We start from the raw sequence: 23,513 nt of genomic DNA on the forward strand, positions 1-23,513 counted from the left end.
GCTTGGTTAGTAATGGAACCCCTTTCCTTCTCTGGTGTTTTATGTGGCTTGGTTTTCTTATATCTGCCTAGATAGCTCTTTTAGGCAGGATTTTCTCCTGTTGATCCTTGACAGTCTTCTATCTTGTGGTTGTTGTTTTAAGCTTTTTACTATATTTATTTACTTGTATGTGTGGCTGGAGAATCAGCCCTCTCCTTCCATCATGTGGACTCTGGGGATTAAACTCAGGTCACCAGGTTTTGCCGAAAGCACCTTCACCCACTGAGCCATCTTGCCAGCCCTGCTGTCATTTTCAAGAAAAAGTCTCAGTGTAGTCCAGGCTAGCCTCAAACTTCCATCAGTCATTCATTCTCAGCCTCTAGAGTTCTGAGACTATCGTATATACAGTCACACCCAATTTTGTGTTATCGACTGGCTACTCTTGGGTGCTCTTAGGTTTACTCAAGTCCTAGTTTATCATCGCTGTTGCCTTATTGCAGATTTTAGGTGGCTCAGAGTGTGAGGAGGGCCAGCTCAGACTTCTGCAGGCAGAGCGGGGGTGGGGGGGCACCACACACAGAGAGCATATTGGTCGAAGGGACAGTGGTTTCCCACTTCAGCTGAGTGTCTGGAGGGTGAGGCAGTCAATTCATTGGGCAGATTATTTTGTTCTTCATAGAGAACAAAAATCCTAGGTTCATATTCGAATTTCCTCATTAACAAAAAGTTAGTCTGTTCAGGTACGCAGGGCTCACACCTACAGTCCCAACACTGGGAGGTACACGCGGGAAAATTTGGAATTTCAGGTCGTCCTTGGCTCCATCATAAGGTCAGAGCTATTCTGGCACACAAGAGATCCCATTGACAAAATCTGAAAGCAAGCAACGTGATGTAAGTTTATAAACACCCCACTATCCTATGAACAGACCCCCAAAATTTGTAGCCTGTGGCTTAAAGGCAGTCCGAAGTGTCAGGACCAGTGCCCTTAGGTAGAGAGAACTTCAGAAGCCAAGTCTTCGGGTTTGAATGGGGCCGAGTGAAGATTACGTAACAAACTCCTGCCTGGCAGACAGCCTGCTCAAATTATCCTGTCTTTTGTTCATTCATCCCTTCCCCTTGCCTAGCCCAAGGATGAATACTGTTTCCTCCCCGCCTTGTGGGAGCACCCTGCTGCTTTGAGCACCGACAGCGCACCATTTGGGTGTTCAGCTCACCACCATTTAAGTCCACGGGTGACCTGGGTTGTTTCCCCTGGACTGCCTGTTTCTGATTGGCTAACTTGCGATGAGTCCTTCCTGAGCCCGGCATTTTCCAGACCCTTGCCTCTTCGCCTTAATCAGCTTCCTGCCTCCACCTTCCAGGTGCAGTCAGCATCTTTGGGCTGCAGGAATCCTTCCTTGCAACACATCTCGGGTAAGTCCTGTTGGAAGAGCCAGAATAGAAGGCCAGGAGTGGCTGGGGTTGTGTAACATGCTGAACTGTCGGTATCTGTTGCCAAATAACAAAAAGAGAAGCCGGTTCTAGGTGATCACCATAAAAGCTTTCCCAGCATGCACTTGGAGCTTGGGAGGATGAGGAAACTCTGATAAGTGTAAGGAGAGGATATCGGAGATGCTGCTTGTATACAGGGAGGTAAAATCAGAGTGACCATCAACTGGTACAGGTGAGTGTCTCATTTGGAAAGCAAGTTGAAGCGAACTTTGATTTGCCGAGCCAATTGTGTGTTGGGGGAAAATCCGGGTGGGATGATCAAGTGCCTCCAGCCAAAGGCTATTAGATCTCAGCAGATTGCTCTCTCTTCCCTCCCAGGTGGACAGTTTGTTTGCTGTTCTGGAAAAGCTAAACAGTGGGTGATCCGTTGATTTCATTGGAAAACAGCCCTATTTTGAAACGAGGCTGGGCTTGGTTTCCTGTGTCAGTGACCTGTGTAGAGGGAACACACGGAGTCTGTGCCTGGATTTTGGAGTCATAGTTTGGCTACAGTTACACTGTCCCCACGTTAGCAGAGCAGCTGAGGACGAATGACAACATGTCTGTAGGCAGGCTGTGGTCTGGCCTGATGCTCCTGCTGCCTTTTTTCTGCTCTAGAGGTTCATCTTGTGGTCTCTCAACACATGTAGAAATAGGTAAGTACTGGCTCTGTGTGTGTGTGTGTGTGTGTGTGTGTGTGTGTGTGTGTCTGTTTTACATACAGGATCTCCTGATACAGTTCTTGCTGCCTTGGAGGTCACTATGTAGAGCAGGCTGGCCTCAAAGTTGAGGTGATCTTCCACCCTTTCTCTCCTGAGTGCTGAGATTATGTGAGTTCTACGCCCATTCCTGACCCCTTCGTGTGTTAGTTTTAAATTATTATTATTGTTATTATTATTATTATTATTTGGCGTGTGTGTAAGTTTATACACATGAGTGCAGGTGCCCTTGGAAGTCAGGTTGCCTGGGAGCTAAAGTTGCAGACAAGTATGAACGACCCAATATGGGTGCTTGTGATCAAATTATGTCCCTGTGAAGAGCAATATGTACCCCTAACCACTGAGCCATCTTGCCGTTCCTCTTGCTGTTGTTGCAAGAACAAGAATCCACCAAGAAGCTTAAGAAAGAGATTGAGAATCAATCCCACATAGTGACAGAATTCTTCCTCCTTTGGGAAGTGCCCTGATAGTGGAGAGGAGAGAGGAAGATTGGAAATGTCCAGGGCTAGGAATGGCAGGTGGGCTTGGTGTGGGGGTAGATCTGTGAAAGAGCTGAGGCTCTTTCTGTTCCCGTGTGTGAGGCCGCTGGGTGTTCCTCACAGGGGACAGCGAGGGACGGAAGAAAGCCACTGAACTAAGAGAAGGAAGGTGGATGCCTGCGGCAGGAGTGTGACATTGATCTTGTTGCTCTTACACTTCCAAGGAAGGACTTTGCTGGGTAGATCTTGGCCTGGGAGTGAGCAGCTGTTAGTGGCACTTATGGGTATGACACATCCTTTGAGCTTTAAGGTCACCTTAATTTCCATCACTGACCTAAATTATTTCCCACGGGTTAAGTGCTACCCATTGGTCCTGGGATGCTTGGCTTCGGGGAGGGAAGGCAACCAGTGGGGCTGAGTGGTTGTTACCATTACAGGAGTCCAGCTTAGCATCATAGGAGTTATGAGGAGGCCACACACTCCAGTGTGCCTGACCTTAGGAGCAGCGGCAGAGTTACCTCGATTGTGCTGGTTAGTTTTTGTCAACTAGACAAATCTGGGAAGAGGGAATCTCAACTGAGGAACCACCTCCATCAGCTGAGCCTATAGACGAGTCTGTGGACATTTCTTTAACTTAAGATGGATGGAGGAGGCTCAGTTCACTGTGAGCAGGAGACGTCCGGATGTATACAAAAGCAGGCTGAGCAAGCATGAGTGAGAAGCCAGGAAGCAGTGTTACTCCGTGGTCTCTGCTTCAGTTCCTGCCTCCAGGTTCCTGCCTTAAGTTACTGCCCCGGTTTCCCTCAATCAAGGACTATGGGAGGTGTAAGCCAGTAAAATCTTTCCCCCCTAAGTTGCTTTTGGTCGTAGTGTTTGTTTCAGCAACAGAAATAAAACCAGGATATAGATAGTGCATTTAGATAGTGAAAAGGGGGGAAGCTTTTTAAACTTACCTTTTCTAGTTAAGGTATAACTGACCAAAATAAACTACTATGTTGCTGAGCTGATTAAAGTACTTATTACTTTACATAGTTACTATCTTAAGCATATGTGGTAGGTCTCTTCTAAGGAAGGGATTTGGTTCTTATATATTTGTGACTTTTTTTTCTTTTAATGTGTGGAGAATGTAAAGCATTTCATCATACAATCAAAATAACAGCACATTCTACAGTGATTTTAATGTCAAATTTAGGTATATTTAATATTCTGGTCTTTCTTTTCTTTCTTTTTATTTTTTTAAAGGATTTATTTATTTATTTTATATAAGTACACTGTAGCTGTCAGACACACCAGAAGAGGGCATCAGATCTCATTACAGATGGTTGTGAGCTGCCATGTGTTTGCTGGGAACTGAACTCAGGACCTCTCGAAGTGCAGTCAGTGCTCTTTACGGCTGAGCCATCTCTCCAGCCCTGGGCTTTCTTTTATTTCAGTAAAGACAATACTGTTTTACAGTTCAGCCACCTCCCTCAGTTACGAAGAGGGACAAAGTTACAGATAGATGTAATAGGAAAAGTTACCAAAGTAATGTAGATGTAGATTCTGAGCCCTGGTAGGCAGGATCCTAAGATCATAGTTACCAGGGTAAAAAGATACAAAGAGCCTTGGTCCTGGCCCAGGTCTTCCTGGTGGGTGGTCTGGCCTAGAACTCCGTGTCTTGACAGTGAGTCAAACATTTACTACTGAAAGAGTCAGGAAACAAAGGGAAAGGGACACAGACCTCAACTGTTACTCCTGCTGTAAACTAGGTGTGTGGTTCTGAGAAACTCACCATGCCTGTGTGCTTCATTAAGCTGGGGGCCGTGGGGGGGGCATAACGTAATGAATCCTTAAGGATCTTTCTAACTTTAAGCTAAAATGATAAAAGCCCAAGGAGAACACATGTAAATATTTTTTTCTGTGTTTTTTTTTTTTTTTTAATCTGGGAGTAAACAAAAATCCTTAGAGTTTCTGTGTTAGTTCCTAATGGATAGGTAAGTCCTCGTAGGCATTTAAAAATACCGTATCAGGGTGTGGTGGCTTATAGCCATAGTCCCAGCAATGGGAAGACAAAAGCAGGAGGACTGTGAGTTTCAGTCCAGCTTAAGTTCCAGAGTGAAACCTTTTCTTTTTAAACCTATGTTTACCTGCATGAACTGGGGTCTGCCCCAATTCTAAGATTTTCATTTGGAAGGCAACTTGAATTCCACCTGGTATTTGCTAATAACCTAGATGACGCGGCTCGTTTGTTTTCTGGTTTCTTACGTGGGCCTGACTGGAAGACTGGTACTTAGGTCAAACCAGTTTTAGAATTGTCTTCATCCAATGCTTTGTGTTAGGAGACACTGGGTTCCCGAATCTGGATGATTCGCGTGTTTCGTGACTTCATTGTTAGGGTATCAACGTATACAGTAGAGGAATGACTTTGTTTTTTTTTTTTTTAATTTAAAAAAGACTATGATTCAGGGCTAGAGAGATGTTTTAGAAGCTAAGAGAACCCACTGATTTCCAGAGGACCCGGGGTTGATTCTGAGCACACCCACGTGACAGCTAGGTAATGTCTGTAACTCCAGGGCTCCAGTGTTCTCTGAAGGCACTGTATACATGCGGTGCATAGACATGTACATAAGCAGAAAGAACTTCTGTATACCTTAAACTGGATCTTTAAAAAAAGAATATGATTCAGAACAGAAATAGGTGTTACTGCTCAGTGTGAGTTTCAAGGACTGTCAGCCTTCCCACTTAGGCTGAGATTCAGGCTGGACCTCTGCACGTCTGTGTGTGGGTGGAGCACACACACAGCTTTCTGAGAGAATTGTCCCTCCACAGCATCTCAGTGATGAAACACACTTGGGCATCATTGGTCAGCCGTGCTTTGGGGCCTTTGTGGTCTTGTGTTTAGGTTTGTCTACCCAGCTCTGAGGCAGATGCCAGGACAGTTTCTGTTTCCTAAGTTCCCCCCACATGACTGCCCCTGTGTCCTCACTCAATATTTGCTTTCTGAGGTTCTTTCAGCCAACCTAAAAGGTAGCATTTTGCTTTCGTTTCACAGAGGAGGGAGCTGAGGTCTACAGTGTTAGGTAACCTGCCCAAGGTCATAGTTAAGCAGAAATTTTAAATCGCCATACAAATTTGATTTGTATTCTAATAACAAATTAAAACCATGCCTAAGCTGGACATGATGTAACATGCCTTTAATCCTAATGCTTCTGAGGAGACAGATGGAGCTCTGGGAGTTCAAGGCCAGCCTGGTCTGCAAACTTCCATTCCTACCAGGCTACAGAGAGACCTGTGTTAAACACCAGTTCTGCTCAAAGAAAACCTTAAGTGAGTGCGGTCTTACTTTTTATCCCGTTTTCTCCATAGTTTGCAACTAAAAAATGTGATTAAAAAAATATCTCTACAGGCTAGAGAGATGGCTCAGCAGGTAAAACTGCTTCATGTTTTCACAGAGGAACCAAGTTCACTTCTAAGCACCCACATTGGGTGGCTCGAAACTGTGTATCACTCCAGCTCCAAGAAATCCTGTGGCCTCTTCTGGCCTCCATGGGTAACCGCACTTACACACATATACACGTGCAGATACACTGACACATGAAGTTAAAAGAAATCTTTTTAAAAAATGATGTCTGGCAAATACAGTTGAATTAGCTCACATGGAATTCATTTCTTTTAGGACACAGGGCTCTGGAGTTTCTGCAGCTTCAAGATGGACACGTTAACTACAAAAAGGTGGGGAGCTGGGTCTCTGTTGATTGTATTTACATTTTCCTCTGTGAGTGTTGAGCAGCCGTCTAGACAGATCCTTAAATGAACCCTAAGAGTTGTACCTACATCTTTATAAACCTAAACACTGTGGTTAGAACACACACATGCCCAGCACCACGCAGACATTATATGTATACAAATATTTATGTCTATCCATGTAGATGTAAAATATTTTAGAACTCAAATATTTAAATAATATAATTTATAATTTGAGAACATGTTCTTTCTTTGCTTTTTGCAATATTTGTTGTAGAACCCATGGCCTTGTGCCTTTTTAGGCAATAGCTTTATCCCTGGCCTTTGAAATACTTTGTAAGTGATTTTTTTTTTTTTTGTTCTTATAGAGGTTGGACAAAATAAGATTTGAGAAAAATCACTTATTTTCTACTTTTTTATAACTATTTGTTGTATACATCTTTATCATCAGGAGGAGCAGGGAGTCTCTTTCTCTCTCTTTGAGTGTGTGTGTGAATGCGTGTGTGTGTGTGTGTGTGTGTGTGTATGAGTGTGTATGTGTATGAGTATGTGTGTGAGTGTGTGTATGTGTGTGAGAGAGTGTGTATGTGTGTGAGTGTGTATGTGTGTGTGAGTGTGTGTATGTGTGTGTATGTGTGTATGTGTATGTGTATGAGTATGTGTGAGTGTGTGTGTATGTGTGTATGTGTGTGAGTGTGTGTGAGTGTATGTATGTGTGTGTGAGTGTGTATGTGTGTGAGTATGTGTGTGAGTGTGTGTGTGTATGAGTGTGTGTGTGTGAGTGTGTGTATGCGTGTGTGAGTATGTGTGAGTGTATGTGAGTGTGTATGTGTCAATGCTATTCGTGTAATAGATGAGAGTTCTAACCTCTGCTTGAACTCAGGAGCCAGGGGTCTACATGAGGAAATGTGCTAATTCTGTGTCTCCTCCCACCTGTAGAACTATGTGATGTGTCACATGGACCCATCCTTACATCGCTTTAACCCACTGTGTTCCTACGAATTGTTCCTAGTTGTATACTGCTGCTAATACTATACCACTAAATTCATATGATATATGACATTATGTGGTAATGATGAGTCTTAAAAACTGACGTTGGTAACAGTAGTTGGCAATCTTTTGTGTCAGCACAACCAACTCAGCCCACTGTTCTGATGAGGTAGCTCAACAGGTAAAGGTACTTGCTGCTGAGCCTACCAGCCTGAGTTATCCCTAGAACCCAGACAGTGGAAGGGGAAAAACCTACTTCCGAATGTTGCTCTCTGACCTTCATATCGGGCCATATGCACAACACTGTCATATACATAGACACATTAGGGTACACCTATACTAATGTACTGCAGAGTCAACAGACTTAACACAGTCTTGCTTCAGAAAATACACATAGCTAGATATAAAAAGAAGGGCAGATAGACAGACAGACATGCAGCAAGTTCTGGAAAGGTCATGAGTACAAGCATTTCCTCTTCACTGAATTGGGGCTTGACATCCTCTGGGTTCCGCAGTGAGCTCCTTAAATCATCTTAACATTACATTTATTTATCTGTCGTGGGGAGGCGTTGTCATCTCTCTGTCTCAGATGAGTTGTTGTTTGCATTCCTGCAGACTTCCTTGTGCCCAGCTGTCCCTAAACTGTAGCTTTGTCCTCTGGAATTCTATGGAGGTGTCCTTGTGTGGGCGGATGCTGGAAAGCAACCTCAGAGTGTGACTTAAAGTTCCTGACCTGGGTGGGGAAGCCCAGCGAGAGATGCTCAGGTTGCTCAACTGTCCTTCCCTAATCAGACAGAGCCGAGCATTCTGACTCAGGACAAAAAGCTTCCCTCCTTTTAAGTTAGAGTTTCCGGGACCTGCCTGGGGCAGGGGAATTCTAGTTTTTGCATTCCACTTTTGGAGGGAGATGTGAGACAGGAAGGCATGGACCAGAACCATATTCATGCATGTGTACTTCACAGTACACAGAAAGCAAAAAGCTCTGATTACTTGTGTATTTTACTGAATGAAATTGGTAAACACTCAGATTTGATAGTTTTTGCTTTCATAGTTTACTTTATATTCCTTTTCACCCTTACCAATTTGGTCAGTAAGCAGAATTGGGCTGGGCAGGTGCTAATGCCTGCCATCCCAGCCTTTGGGAGACCGAGGCAGAAGGATCAGATGAAGGTCTTTCTTTACCACATGCTAATCTCAAAGCCAATGTAGAGTATGAAAGACCCTGTCTCATAAAAGGTTGTTTTCCTCTAGGCTTAAGTTGGTCTTTTATTATTAACCTATTAATAAGGGTCAATATATTTGAAGAGGATGGAAACACTTCTATTACCTCTTCTGTTAATGGCCTATGTCTAATAGTGGTTTATTATAACACCCCTTCCTATTGATATGAAAGAAAGGCTTAACATACATCCAGCTCCTGAAATGAAGGCTGCTAATGTTTTTTAAGTGTGTGTGTGTGTGTGTGTGTGTGTGTACCGTATGTGAGCATGTGCCTGTAGAGGCTATAAGAAAGTGTCCCATCTCCTGGAGCTGGAGTCATAGGCAATTCTGAACTCCCTAATGTGCATATTGGGAATTGAACTCTGGTCCTTTAGAATAGCAACAAGTGCTCTTAACCACTGAACTGTCTCTCAGACTTGTTATTTATGATTTTGTTTTAATGACAGAAGTCCCACTATCTGGCTGGTGACATGTCTCAGTGGGTAAAGACCAAGGTCTTTGACCTGAGTTCAAGCCCCAGAACCCACAGGGATGGAGGGAATAGTTCTTGAGAGCTGCCCTCTGACCCCCACACATTTATCCACACAGGTACACACACATACTACGCATCACACATGGATAATAATAATAAATATTTATTTTTTTAAAAGAAGAAAAGATTCACACCACCAAACTTGACTGTGGGTTGTATCCATCACTGTCCTCACACCATCAAACTTGACTGTGGGTTGTATCCATCACCGTCCTCACACCACCAAACTTGACTGTGGGTTGTATCCATCACTGTCCTCACACCACCAAACTTGACTGTGGGTTGTATCCATCACTGTCCTCACACCACCAAACTTGACTGTGGGTTGTATCCATCACTGTCCTCACACCACCAAACTTGACTGTGGGTTGTATCCATCACCGTCCTCTTGCAGATCACAGAAGCTGTCGTGGAAATGATTTGCTCTCAGTCAGGGCTTCTACCCCACCTTTGATCACTCAATTCCAGGATAAAAGACACACAACTTTTATTAATATAATAAGCCTTAGTCAGCACTAGAGCTCTGCAGATATCTACCCTCTAAGCTATTAGAATCTGTTTTCCCATCATTAACCCCGAAGTATAATTTGCTATGTTCCATCAGGGCTGCTCTGAACCTCAGTTGGCCAGCCCTTGTGGCCATGCTTTCATGACCCCATGGTGTTTACCTTCTCTTCACTTTCTCTCTCCCTTCATGGTTCTTCTCAGACCTAAGGCCCTGAAACCCAAACCCCTCCTATCTAACTTCTGCCCACTATCGGAATCTGTATTCACCAGTCAGGGATAAGTTGGGACAAGGCCACAGCATGGTCTATGTCAGATTCTCTTGTCCTTGGGGGCAACCAGGCCTCAGGGGCCAGTCTTTAGTATTCCAACACATAGCAAATGACCAAACCTCAACCGGAGACTGTGAGCTAGCTTATGCAGAGGCCAGAATCTAGAGAAGTAGCTGCTGCACTAAGAGGCCAAGGAGGAGCTCCAGCTGTATCCAGAAATGTCTAGAAAGGCCTCTAGGAACAACACACAGTTAATGGTACCAAAAAGGTCACGTCTGTTTCGGTTGTCACAGCCACTGCCCTGGTGGCTAGCTGCAGATTCAACAGACTTAATTCAGTCTTGCTTTGGAAAACACAAATCCATCTTGACTACTTGTTCCAGCCTTTGTAACCTCAGCCTGTGCTCCCAGTGAACCTGATGTCGGTGCTCTGCCTGCCTGTAAGCAGTTGGTTGCTGGTGTCCCACCAGGAGCCCGGCGTCTCTGCTGCAAAAAACTCTTCCAAGCTAGTAGGAGAAGGAAGGGACTCTGTGGCCGAGGTGGGATGGTTGCCAAGTGCTCTAGAGACTCAGTTTCTGTTCTCCAGCCTGTGATCTGAGCTAGACTTTAAATGAGCTAGGCATCATTAAGGTCAACAAAGAACTGACTCTACAAGTTCAACAGAGACATTATAGAGAAAAAGCCTGCTACCCACTGCCATGTCGTTTTCAAAGGGAAAGGATATTTTTGTAATTCTCTGAAGCACAGGGAAAATGAAAAGGGAGGGTAGGTACAGCCCAAGGGATATAACCCTGCACATGCACACGGCGTTTGCTGTTGCTACCTATACATTTGTGTTGAATCGTGTGTGTGTGTGTGTGTGTGTGTGTGTGTGTGTGTGTGTGTGGTTTTTCCAGACAGGATATCTCTGTGTAACCCCTGGCTGTCCTTGCTCTCAAAGAAGACCAGGTTAGCCTCAAACTCACAGAAATCTACTTGCCTTCCTTCCAAGTGCTGTGATTAAAGGCGTGCACATCAACTGCACAGAATAAATGTGTATGTGAGTGTGTGTGTGTGTGTGTGTGTGTGTGTGTATGTATGTGCACGTATGTGTATGTATCTATCTATATATTTCTCATTTCACTGTAGATCATTGAAAATCTTGCCATAAACCAGTTTTGGATCTGCTGACTAACTTTAGAGAAGTCCGGGTGTGGTGGTTTGTTCACGAGTGTGATTCCAGCACTCCGGAGGGGGAGTTGGGTGGATTAGGAATTCAAGGTCATCTTTGGCTACATAGCAACGTCAGGCCACTTGGGCCATAGGACATACTGGTTCAGTAAACAAAAACACATAAAGAAGGAAAAATTTTAAAATAGCCTTAGCAGAATTCTATTTTGTTAGAGAAACAAAAGTAGAAAATGAGACAGTAACAATGTAAACAGGTGGGCTTTGCTACTTTTTAACTTGCCTGGTACACAGGAAAGACCTTGAAGTTACTATATTTGATACATATGCTGGTGAAATATGTATTTTTTTTAACATTAAGTTACTCCTGCCTGCCCTTTCCCTTCATCTGTTTATGTCTGGTGTAGTCTTTCATAGCTAGAGACACATGGGGTGGACTCTCCCAGCCTGCTGACTTGGCCCTCTAATTTCTACATTCTCTTGTTTCTCAGCTGATCTTAGAACACCAGGACGCCTATCAGGCTGGGACGGTGTACCCCGATGCCTTCTATCCTAGCATCTGCAAAGGAGGTAAGGGGCATGTTTGCGGAGGGAGTGATGTCATATCTGCTGGTTAACAGGAGTTAATTGTACATTTCATGAGCTGGAGAGAGAGAGAGCTCGGTGGTTAAAGGTGTATTCTGCTCTTGCAGAAGATGAGGCTTTGTTTCCCTGCACGCATGTTGGCTGACTCATCACCACCTGTAACTTGGGCTCCAGGGCATCTGGTGCCTCTTTCTGACCTCTGTAGGCACCTGCACTGGCATGCACACCCTACACAGACAAACACATACTCATAATTAAAAAGGAAATGCACATTTATATGTAAACATATATATGTAAAAGTGCTCCCCAATGACTTTAACTGCTTGGGCGTAGAGATTCTGGGAATTTTGCTGTGTGGTGATGTCTGATCTGTATGTCTCTCTGCTTGCTTTTCTACGCTGTGGCAGACCCTTCTGTTTGCCAGTGACTCTCAAAAGGTTACCCTCCAGTCCAGTTCTGTGTCTGCGCTAAAGTTCCGTGTCTGTCCCTGGGTTGTTCTTGATATTAGTGAGACCACTGCCCAGGGCTATGAAGGGCTAAGCTAGCTGAGAACTTTGAGGGCAGTTTAGTGAGAGCGTCATTCCTAAAGGTGTGGGCAGGTGTAAGGAGTCACCACAGACAATGAAGGGGGATTATTACTTCATTGTGCTAGGGGACCTTCTTGGAGGGGGCCACTTGATGGGAGTGGAATTTGTAGCTAAGGGTTATTGCCAGTCTTCTTCCCTTCTACAGCAGAGGAACTGAGAACATAAATCCTAAGACCTTCCATCTCCTTTTGTCTTCTCTCATTATTGATTCTGTCAATTGGCCAATCCCAATCCAACTAAACCCAACCAAAGCCGGAGCACAAAAGAAGCCAGTGGAAACACCTGAGTGCTGGTATTAGAGGTGTGCACCAGCACCGGCTAACAATCTAGTCTAACAGCAGTGGAAGGCTGGGGCTGCCACCTCCTATGCTCACTCGCACATCTTACATAATCAAACACATATGTCTTTAAGCTAAGCTTGGTAGTTCTTATGTTTATAAATACTTCTCTTTCCTCTCTGTCACTTTTCACTACAATTGTTGCCTGTGAGTCACAGCTCTTCTCTCTAACCTACTGTTTTTCACTTGGCATATCCTAAGTACCATTTAGGGAGTCCTACTGTCCCTTGATCCTCTGGAAGTCCCTTGAAACATTAATAACACATGGAAAAAAGGAATATTTTGTCTATTAAATTTAAGAAGCTCTGCCCAATATATGCTGGCCTTCAAAATAGACAAAACACCCAACACCCCACACTGAGAAGTGCAGATATCTATCTATCTATCTATCTATCTATCTATCTATCTATCTATCTATCTATCTTCCACCCACCCACCCACCCATTTATCCATTTATCCATTGATTTATGTATGTATGTATGTATGTATGTATGTATGTATGTATGTATATATCTATCATCTATCTATATATCTATCTCCATCCATCATCAACCCATCCATCCATCCATCCATCCATCCATCCATCCATCCATCCATCCATCCACCCATCCATCCATCCCCATCCATCCATCTACCTACCTACCTACCATCAAATTTTTTCTCCCTCTGACTTCCCTCCCTCCTTCCTTCCTTTCCTTCCTACTTCTCTTCCTTGACTTTCTTTTTTGGTAGAGTCTTGTGTAGCTCAGGTATAGCCTCAAACTCACCATGTAGCTGTGGATGACCTTGAACCCATGATTCTTCTGCCTGTGTTTCCACCTTCTGAGTTGTTGGAATTCCACCATGCTTGGCTTTCCATGTCTTCACAAACCAGCTTATACTCTCCTGTGTGGTATAAAGATTAGAACCAGACTGTGACAGAGAAGAGTAACTTACCGTGTGAGACAGTCCAGTGAGGGAACGTGCTTGAGGACGGATGGGCTGAGTTTGACTCACTGATGAGCTGGGACTAGTGGAAGGAGAAAACGGATCCCTGCAAGCTTGTTGATTTCTGTAAGAGTGCTGTCATGTAAGTGTGCATGTGCACACAAACAGGCTTACCACAGACACGTGTAATAGCAGCATTAATAAAAATAAGTTAAGGGAGAGTGAGACGGGATTTGATATCAAAGTATAGCACATAGTTGTTGAAGGAGCCTTTGAGTGACTCTTCTATTATAACTGGACCTTATGCTCCTGAGGTGTCTTTGGAGCAAGAACAAAGGAAATAGGGGTTGGAGGGAAAGTGAAGGGAGCCAGCAGCACAGTGAGGGGTTCTGGGAGATTTGAGTTAGGCTCCACTGCCAAACTTTTTTGTTTTTATCAGGAAAATTCCATGAAGTGTCTGAGAGCACTCACTGGACTCCATTTCTTAACGCCAGCATTCATTATATTCGGGAGAACTACCCTCTGCCCTGGGAGAAGGTAGGCATGCCCTCTGACCTCCATTGATTCACCGCTGCACTACCCAGTGCTGCTGGATTCACTCCATTTGGAATCTCTGCTCCCCACACTAGCATAGCTAACTGCCACTTGACCTGCAGTGCCGTGAGCACCCGTGGGGACACAGCAGATGCCTGGTCAGTGCTTAAAGTTCTCAGAGAAAAGCTTGGAGATGTTTTCTTGGCCAGTTAGTGCCAATGCCGATGAATCTGAAAACCTTCCAAGACACTACACAGTATTCCAGAGAGTCTTCTGTACTTTCCCAAATCCAGAAGCTACGTGATCCACCTGCTTGTAGTTCTTTGTTAGGTCTCAGTAATGGAAATTCATTTCTGTTTGCTAAAGCCTTTCAGGGAATCATCAAAAAATGATATGGCACGTAAGACTTGAAATTCCTCTCGTCCATTTTTTTTTTTTTTTTTTTTTTTTTTTTACCCAGGACACAGAGAAGTTGGTGGCTTTCTTGTTTGGAATCACCTCCCACATGGTCGCCGATGTCAGCTGGCATAGCCTGGGTATTGAACAAGGGTTCCTCAGGACAATGGGAGCTGTGAGTACATATCAGCAGAGATAGGGCGAGGAGTATCTACCTCAGAGACAGAGCGCTTGCTTCACATGCAAAGCCCTGGGTTTGATCCCCAAATCTACAAACAAGACTGGATTATTTTTAACGAAAATATCTTGTGGAAATAAGTCTTTTTATCCAAAGTGGCCTCAGGTCAGAGTTTTGACATTTTTAAAAAGTTGTTGTTAATTCCTCTCATTGTTACGGTCTTTAAAGACACGCCCACAAGAATGAAAAGGACGAAGGTGCTGGAAACAGGAGTAGATGTGTCTCTGCAGTGTCTGTGAGGCTGTGTATCTGTTGATTAAGGAAAGGCTTGATTTCCACTTGGTTCTGTTCAAATTAGATAGCTCCCAGAGGATCGTAGTCTCTCCTAATAATTAAGCTGGAAGACCCTCTGGACTCTTGGTTGTTTTATTTGACTTTTGGCATTTTTCAATTAAGATTTCAACCTTAATTTTTATTTTATGTGCATGAATATTTTGTCTGCATGTATGTCTATGCAACATGCATATGCAATGCTTGCGGGGGTCGGAATAGGGCATTGGGTCTCTCTGGGATTGGAGTTACAGACGGTTGTGAGCTGTCACGTGAGGCTGAGGATCAAACGCGGGTCCTCTGGGAAGGTGGCCAGAGCTTGTCACTACTGAAGCATGTCTCCGTAGCGTATGTGATAATGGTCTTCATCATGGTGGCTCATGTACACACATGTCCCTTCACCCCGCACCTGGCTCACATTTAAGCTCTTGCCATCCTCCACCCACGTGAGTTGCTATTGACTCCATTCTATTGGGTCTGAAATCGTGGAGTCCATTGGAAAAGTTGTTCACCCCAGGGAGACACAACTGTCTGCAGTCCCCTGGGAGAGGTTGTCACCTCCCCTCGGGTTGTGTGACTTGGGGTGACATTCTGGGTCACAGCCCATGACATTCACCATGTATTTCTCTTTGTTCTCAGATTGATTTTTACAACTCTTACTCTGACGCTCATTCGGCTGGTGATTTTGGTACCGTTTATTCATTTCCTTCATATGTCAATTACTTTTCTTGTTAGTGTGCATGCAAGTGTGTGTGTGTGTGTGTGTGTGTGTGTGTGTGTATTCATGAGCATCTGTGTTGTCAAGTGCATGATGCGTCTCTGTGTGTCCTGTGAGCCACAGTGTGCAGGTTTGAAGGTCAAAGGCCCACTTTATGGAATGGTTCCTTCCACCTTTTCTTTGGGTCCTGGGACTTGAACCTAGGTCACCAGCCTTACATAGCAAGTGCTTTTACCACTGAACCATCCTGCCAACCTTATATGTTAAGTATTTTTCTAATTTTAACGCTGAAGTTTATTTAGAACATAACAATTCAACACAGAGATACATTTCTTTTTTGAGACAGGGCTTCTCTCTATTGTTCTGGCTGTTCTAGAGTTTCAGCTTTGAACTCACAGAGATCCTCCTGCCTCTGCCTCCAAGTGTTGGGATTAAAGGCATGCACTAACCACACAAAACTAAAGGGCCAGATTTCTATGCAGGTATATTAATATATTTTTTCTTAAAATATGTATTTTTGTTGACATAGTTTTAGGCAACATCTCTACTCATATATTGGATTAAAATCCATCTGCTAGATTAGTCTTAGTCACCTGTATTTCAGCTTCCAATGGCTGAACTCTCTTAGTCTGTAGTAATTTTCTTTAAATATACGCATTAGTAATTATTTGCAGAGGCGAGTATGGTTTATCTTAAAGTGAAAGAAAAGAGATTCAAAGCAGGGTGTGGTGGTGCACACCTGTAATCCCAGCAGCCAGGGAGCTGAGACTGTAAATTGAAGGGCGGCGTTAAGCAAAGAGCACACAGGCCAGCCAAGGCTACACAGTGAGATCCCGGTTGAAACAAACAAAAACCAGCAAACAGAACTATTTCAATATGCATTCTTAATTCATACACTCCACTAGCTAAGATTTTTAAAAGAGAGCGTTTCCTTCAAGACAGACCTGAAACAGGGTGAGTAGCCAAGGGAATGGTCGGGCTTGTGGGAATGTGTGCTGGAAGAAGCTGCCTTGGTCGGGTTTGTGGAAATGTGTGCTGGAAGAAGCTGCCTTGGTCGGGTTTGTGGGAATGTGTGCTGGAAGAAGCTGCCTTGGTCGGGTTTGTGGGAATGTGTGCTGGAAGAAGCTGCCTTGGTCGGGTTTGTGGGAATGTGTGCTGGAAGAAGCTGCCTTGGTCGGGCTTGTGGGAATGTGTGCTGGAAGAAGCTGTCTTGCTACGAACCCACAGACTGTAAATATTTTTCTCTTGCTGTAGGAGGAGATGTGTTGAGCCAGTTTGAATTTAATTTTAATTACCTCTCACGGCACTGGTAAGAGCAACATCCTTTTAAGTACATGGTACCAAAATGGCGTTTATGACTTGCTTCATTTGTTTTTTAGTTTATAGCTTATTTTCCCACTGGTTTGTCTCTGTGTGTGGGTGGGTGGGTGGGTGGGTGGGTGTGTGGGTGTGTGTATAATTTCATCCTTGTTACTAGGTAATGAACCTAGGGCCTTCTGGATGCTAGGCAACTACTTTATGGCCTCTCTAAGTCCCTGCTGCTGCTGCTTCCTCTTCTTCTTCCTCCTCTTCCTCCTCCTCTTCTTCCTCCTCCTTCTCCTCCTCCTGTTTTCTTTCTTCTTCTTCTACAGTGTTTAAAAATTTGAGACAGGGCCTAACTGAATGTCTCAGGTTAGCCTTGAACTTGAACTATAGGAGGCAGGCTCTGACCTTGAGGCCTCTCTTGCTTCCGCCTCTTAAGCAGCCTGGTTTACTGGCCTGTGTTACCATTTCTGACTTTGATAGTGTTTTGAATAGTGCCGTAGATATACAGCTTCTAATGCTCACCATTTTGTCAAATTGCTTCTTAAATTATGTCTATGTACTTTGTAGTGTGTATTAGAGTATATTTTATTAATTATCAGATTTCACTGGCTGTTAGATTCTTGTTTAGTCTGAGGATTTTGAGACTGAGATAAAAATCACTCTATAAACCTGATTTTAAAATACTGCTCTCCTTCCAACTAAATAGTTAATGTCTATGAGTCAAAAGCTGGGCCCAGAGTTCTTTCTCTGGCTTTCTCCAGTGCATCTAAATTAGCACATCCGAGAGGGGAGCCATCTCTGGTGCTCGTGCCTGGAAGTCCAACACTCAGGAGGCTGAGGCAGGAGACTGCTGCAAGTTTGAAGACAGCCTGGGACACAAAGAGTTAGTTCTAGTTCACACTTGATTACAGAGCAAGACACTATTTATAAAACCAAACACACCCTTGCCCCACACATATCCAAATACAACTTTGCACCCCACTCATCACACACTCACACCATACACACATGCTCATAAAACACACACATACACATTAGTGATTCATGAGACTAATTTTCGTAAACTCTGAATCCACAAAACTGAACACTTTTTCTTACACTTGATAATTTCTCATATTTAAATATCATTTCATAAATATTTGACGAAGGCACCTGTGTTTTTGTTCTGCATCACTGAAAAAAATTACTTACTGTCCCTGTGCCACTCAGTTTCCTTTTATGTAAAATGGGAATATAAAGGTATCAATCCCTGAGTGCCACTGGCAAAGTCAAATGACCAATGCTGGTGCTGGTAAGGACTGTTGAACTTGTGACACACAGAATCAGTCAGGGGACACACTGGGAGCTTGTGGAGCTCCTGTAGTTGTCCCGTTGTCTTCAGTGTCAGAACCCAAGCACTCTCTTCCACTTTAACTCAGGTACGTGCCCATCACGGATCTCCTGAGAATTTACGATAATCTCTATGGTCGGAAAGTCATCACCAAAAATGTCATTGTTGATTGCACATACCTTCAGTTCCTGGAAATGTAAGTGTGAACAAGAAGGAAGTTTGCAGCTGGTTAATTGGGACCTTTTCGTATTTTAGTTCCAAGGGTGCATTTCGAATTTATGGGTTTCTCCTCTGTGAAGGCAGTATGGTAGAAGATGTTCATGGATGGGCCGTCTCTTCATTATTTGTCTTAGTTTTTTATAGAAACTGCAGCTAATGGAGATTCTTATTTGTGTTGCAGGCACGGGGAAATGTTAGCTGTTTCCAAGGTAAAGATGGGCTTTTCCTGAATCTTAGCTAACAGATTGTATGTAGACGGTGCCCTACTCCCTCATGTGTAGACAGTGCCTTACTCCCTGGTGTGTAGACGGTGCCTTACTCCCTCTCTCCTCCTGCAGCTTTACTCCACATACTCTACAAAGTCCCCATTCCTGGTGGAACAGTTCCAAGACTATTTCCTCGGAGGTCTAGATGACATGGCGTTCTGGTCCACCAACATTTACCGTTTGACCAGCTTTATGCTGGAGAACGGGACCAGGTGAGTTTTGCCTTGCTAGATTCCCCACACACAGCTGACTGGGGGACACCTGGTTCACTTGGTAAATGCCTTTCAAGTTCCAGGGACAGAGGGACAGAGGAGCAGGCATGGAGGAACTGGGAATCACTGAGAAGTAGCTCTCACACACCTCCCCCGTGCTCCAAAATCAAACCGTTGGTGAATGGTGTGTAGAGCACAGGCTCTGGAGGAGGCTGATGGAGGGCATAGGAGGGCTTTCTGCTTCGCTGCTCCTGGTTGGGCATCACCTTTGTTTTGTCATCTTCAGGACCAGAGCTACTCAGAGACCAAACACAGTTAGAGCATACACGAAGTTAGATCCTTAGGAAGAACGGCCCCTAGGTCCTGGGGAGGCACCGTTGATCAGAGAAACTGCACATCACATCATTGGCATGGCTCCCCCTAGCTGAGCTGCTGGGATGCTGGGGGTAAGAGGGGCAGAACACTTTGATGAAGCTCCTGCTGCAGGCAAGTGTGGCACCTGGAGCTTGGCTGGCCCTGCAGAGCCAGCCGTGGCGACGAAGGCTCTTTGCACAAGAGCTATTCCCCAGAGCTGGTTCCAGGTCAGGAACTCAGAGTGTGGGTGTTGATAAGTTGATAAGAACACTATGTGATGTGTTCCTAAAGACCTTTGCAACATTCACACATTATTAATCATAATTACACATTGATGGTTTGAAATGAAATTCTCTTTCGGGCTAAGATTGACTTCTACCTAATCCATGCAGATTTACTTGAAAGACTCAAGAAGGGATGATTTGGTAGGGATTAGCAATCTAATACACATCCTATTTAATTTAACCTGCTTTGTTGTGTGTGTGTAGGCATACTTGCATGTGTGTGTACATGCATGAGGAGGTCTGATGTTAATGTGGGTGTCTTTCTTAGTTCTTCTCACCTTATACCTTGTGACAGGGTCCCTTACTGCAGACAATCCGACTTGCTAGCTCCTTTGGAGATGTCATATCTCCATCCTCTGAGCACTGGCATTTCAGGTCAGCTCACCTTTTATTTCTGTGAGATCTACACCCTGGTCCTCACACTTGGACAGCAAGTGTCTCACCCTCTAATGATCTCCCCAGCTTCACAGTCTTATTTTAATAATGAACAAAATCTGAAGGCAACCCCTCAGCCCTTACAGTGGAGTTGTGTGTGTGTGTGTGTGTGTGTGTGTGTGTGTGTGTGTGCGTACACTCAGAAGCCAGAATGTTCTCCTTTGGTTTTGACTCAGGGTCTGTTATTGATCTGGATTTGGTGATTAGGTCAGGCATCTAGGCAGGCTGACTGTGGAGCGCCAGAGGTCTGCTTGGCTCTGCAAAGCCCCCTGCTGGGCCGTGGGTGCTGGGAATCAAATACAGGTCCTCACGTTTGCAACAACTGACCGACTCATCTTCCCAGGCTGGCTGAGAGTGTTTAGGTGCATGCAGCCCAGGTGTAAAAAGGGTGGGGTTTGGAATCAGAGACATCTCCTTACCACTGAGTTTTATGTTGCTAAATCTTCAGTTAGATGGGGATGGTCACCATTTCATCTTAATGAGGCTGCGAGGAGCCCGTGAGAACCCGGATGCAGAGTGCAGGGTTTAACAAGCAAGTGCTTTTTAAGTGCGGGTCCATGATCGTGGTTGCTATTGGGCGGAATAGTTATATTAGTTGAACTTAGAATGTCCCAGTCATAGTGGAGTGAGTAACCTCTGTTTCTTCATCCTCTCTCCCTTCCTCTCCCCCTCCTTCCCTCCCTCATCCTTCCCTCAGCCACAAGCAGCAGTCCTCAAGCCCAGCCCCATTGCTGGGTGACTTTGGACTGTTTCTGTGCTTAGCTAAGGAAAGACAGGTAGGAAGAAATAACAGAGCACAGTTCCTGTCTCTGTCCTAACTTACCCACACTCGAAACTTCTGAAACGGATGGAGCACACACACACACACACAGAGCAAGAGATCAGAATTCATCAGAGATTTAAAGAAAGTTCTAGAAACAACAACAAAAAAAAAAAAGTCACAAAAGAAGAAATGTATTTGTTTTTATTTACCAGCATTGCTCCAGCTCGCTAAGAGTACTTACCCTTAAAATGCATTTTAAAGTGCGTTCATGTTATTTGAAGCATACAGTAGGCTTTCTGAAGAAACTGTGAATTGGTGGCTATGCCCTCGCTGAAACCTGCCGCACCACCCACTGACTCAGCAGCAGTGCAGGAAGACTCGCAGAGAGCCTTTCCCTTGGCTCAGAGATGGCACAGTGGGTCTGAAAAAACGTGTGTGCATGTACTTACAACGGGTTTTACTCAGCAGGAAAAACGGAACCACAACATTTGTAGGAAAATGGAGCCGAAGACAATCGTATTAGCTCCAGTGAGCCAGACTCAGAATTTCAAGTTTTCTCTCACGTGTAGATCCTAAGGAGGAGGAGCAGGATCTGTGAGAGGGAGAAGGGGAGTGGGGAGACGGAAGTGGGTGGCGTTCATGATCTCAGTACATGATCTGTATGGATTGTGCCATTGTGAGACCAGTCACTTCACACAATGAACGAAACCTCCAGAAAGGGAGGGAGCTGGGTTGTAGCTCGCTCGATTGAATTGATTACAGGTCCAGCCTAAGAGAGCTGTTGGTCGGTCTGTCGGCAGTGAGGTGAGGAAAGCTTGTTCTCAGCTGCTCCTCAGTCTCCCCAGTTCCCCTTCCGGCCCCTGGCTTTCCCTTGCTCTAAAGCCCCCACACTTCTCCTGGTCTCCTCCAGTGACCTCCACAGATTCGCTTCAAAGTCCTGTTCTTTCCATAGCATCAACACCCCTCCCGCAAAGTCCCTTTCGGAATGAGGTCATCCTTTACATTTTCCAGCATCTTCTCACTTGTGAAAGTCATACCGATTCCCTACTTAATTGCAGAATCCGTAGACTTTCATAAGAGAATGAAATTGAGTGCTGTAGATCTTTTCGGTGTAAAACTGTAGTAAATGGGCAAAGGTTCTGTAGCTGGGACCCGGTTTGTATCATAGTCTCAGACTCCGGGCATTTCATGTTTGCCTGCAAGCTTGGCAGAGGAGCCAGGAGGGCGGAGGAAGGCTTGGCTAGAAAGACTTGGGCTTTCCATCCCAATGGCCAGGCAATGAACTCTTTGAGCTGAGCCTAGGGGAGTGATTTAAAGGTGACAGTGGATAGCACATTGGACTCAGTGACAAGAGTGATTTGAAGCAGTCACTCATTGCCTGTTAAGATCATCCTTAGAGGGAAGGAAGAAAAGTGCCTAACGCCTTCCACTATCTTCCCAGTGACTGCAACCTGCCCGAGAACCCTCTGTTCATCTCCTGTGACGGCAGGAAGACCCACGCCCTCAGGTGAGTGGGGCCAGAAGAACCTCTCTAGGTGGGCTGCTGTGAGAGGGTGGAGCATGGGGTCTTCAGACCAGGGGATGTAGGTTCCTAGTCTAGCCGAGCCATTTACAGCCTGGTGACTTTTAAACACACTAGGGGATGGTTTTGAGCTACCACTTCTTTCTGACAGTGCAGAGAAGATCTACAGTCCTGAACTACTGACATGGGTATAGACGGTAGTGGGCGTAAAGCAGGCACAGACAGTGAGCTGCTACCAACCTCCAAAACCAGGCTTTCAGTAGAAAGGAACACCATCCGTTATCGATGAAATAAAACAATAGTATGTTTAATTCATTTAAAGTAAGTCAGTCCAGTTGTTGATGAATATATATGTATAGATATGTGGTTTATATATATTCTTTGTGAATATATATATAAAATCTTTAAGTCTAGTTTACTGTCTGTGGCTGTTAAAGTCCCTCCTCTTCTGGTGTCCCTCTAGGCCTTTTTGTTCCCCTATCCTTAATTTTTCTGAAGCTTTGATGGCTCTTCTGTGGTGTAAGATGGCTAAGATATGTGATTTGTTTATTAAAGACAGCTTCTCATGTAGTCTAGGCTGGCCTTGAACTCACTGAGTAGCTCAGGCTGGCCTTGAACTCCTGATTTTCCTATCTCTACCCCCTCCTCCCTAAGTGCTAGGTTTCCAGGCATGTGCCACTGTACCCAGTTCAAGATTTCTAAACTAGAAAATTTATTTATTTTTAAAACACGATTTCTTTCTGTAGCTTAGTTATCCTGGAACTTACTATGTAGACCAGGCTAGACTTGAACTCAAAGAGCTCTGCCTGCTTCTGCCTCCTGAGTGCTGGGTGTGTACCACAGCAGGCTAGAAAATGTTTTTAATGAGATAAGTGATTATAGCTCATATCCTGATGGATAGCTCAGTCTGCATGCTACCACCGTTAGGAGTCAGGAGCTGTCTAGACCTCTTCAGTGACACATGCAACACAGTTATGGTGTGCTAGTCTAGAATTATTTTTACTCCTACTGTGTGCTCCAAGAGCACAGGAAATCTGTTGCTGTTCTTCTTCACCCTCCCCCTCCCTCTCCCCTCCTCTTTCTTCCCCTCCCTTCCCCCTGCTCCCCCTCCTCTCTCTTCCCTCCTTTCTCCTTCCTCTTCCCTCCTCCCCCTCCCTCCCCCTCCTCCTGTTCCC

The 23,513-nt window shown here is 44.7% G+C and overlaps 1 protein-coding gene across 2 annotated transcripts in view; it reads left to right on the forward strand.

Annotated features, from left to right (window-relative positions):
- Window positions 1-2,008: 2,008 nt before the first annotated feature.
- GPLD1 (glycosylphosphatidylinositol specific phospholipase D1) overlaps window positions 2,009-23,513 on the forward strand; it is a gene marked incomplete at its 5' end in the record, with an annotated part of 42,558 nt that continues 21,053 nt past the window's right edge. For both annotated transcript variants that reach the window (XM_080917654.1, XM_080917655.1), the window contains 11 exons: window positions 2,009-2,105; window positions 6,303-6,358; window positions 11,547-11,625; window positions 13,932-14,029; window positions 14,487-14,597; window positions 15,570-15,618; window positions 16,903-16,957; window positions 18,372-18,479; window positions 18,684-18,711; window positions 18,841-18,980; window positions 22,258-22,323. In XM_080917654.1, coding sequence (XP_080773780.1) covers window positions 2,009-2,105; window positions 6,303-6,358; window positions 11,547-11,625; window positions 13,932-14,029; window positions 14,487-14,597; window positions 15,570-15,618; window positions 16,903-16,957; window positions 18,372-18,479; window positions 18,684-18,711; window positions 18,841-18,980; window positions 22,258-22,323 — 887 coding nt within the window. The remainder of the gene's footprint in view (window positions 2,106-6,302; window positions 6,359-11,546; window positions 11,626-13,931; window positions 14,030-14,486; window positions 14,598-15,569; window positions 15,619-16,902; window positions 16,958-18,371; window positions 18,480-18,683; window positions 18,712-18,840; window positions 18,981-22,257; window positions 22,324-23,513) is intronic.

This window comes from Micromys minutus (genome assembly GCF_963924665.1).
Source record: "Micromys minutus genome assembly, chromosome: 6".
Taxonomy (NCBI): domain Eukaryota; kingdom Metazoa; phylum Chordata; class Mammalia; order Rodentia; family Muridae; genus Micromys; species Micromys minutus.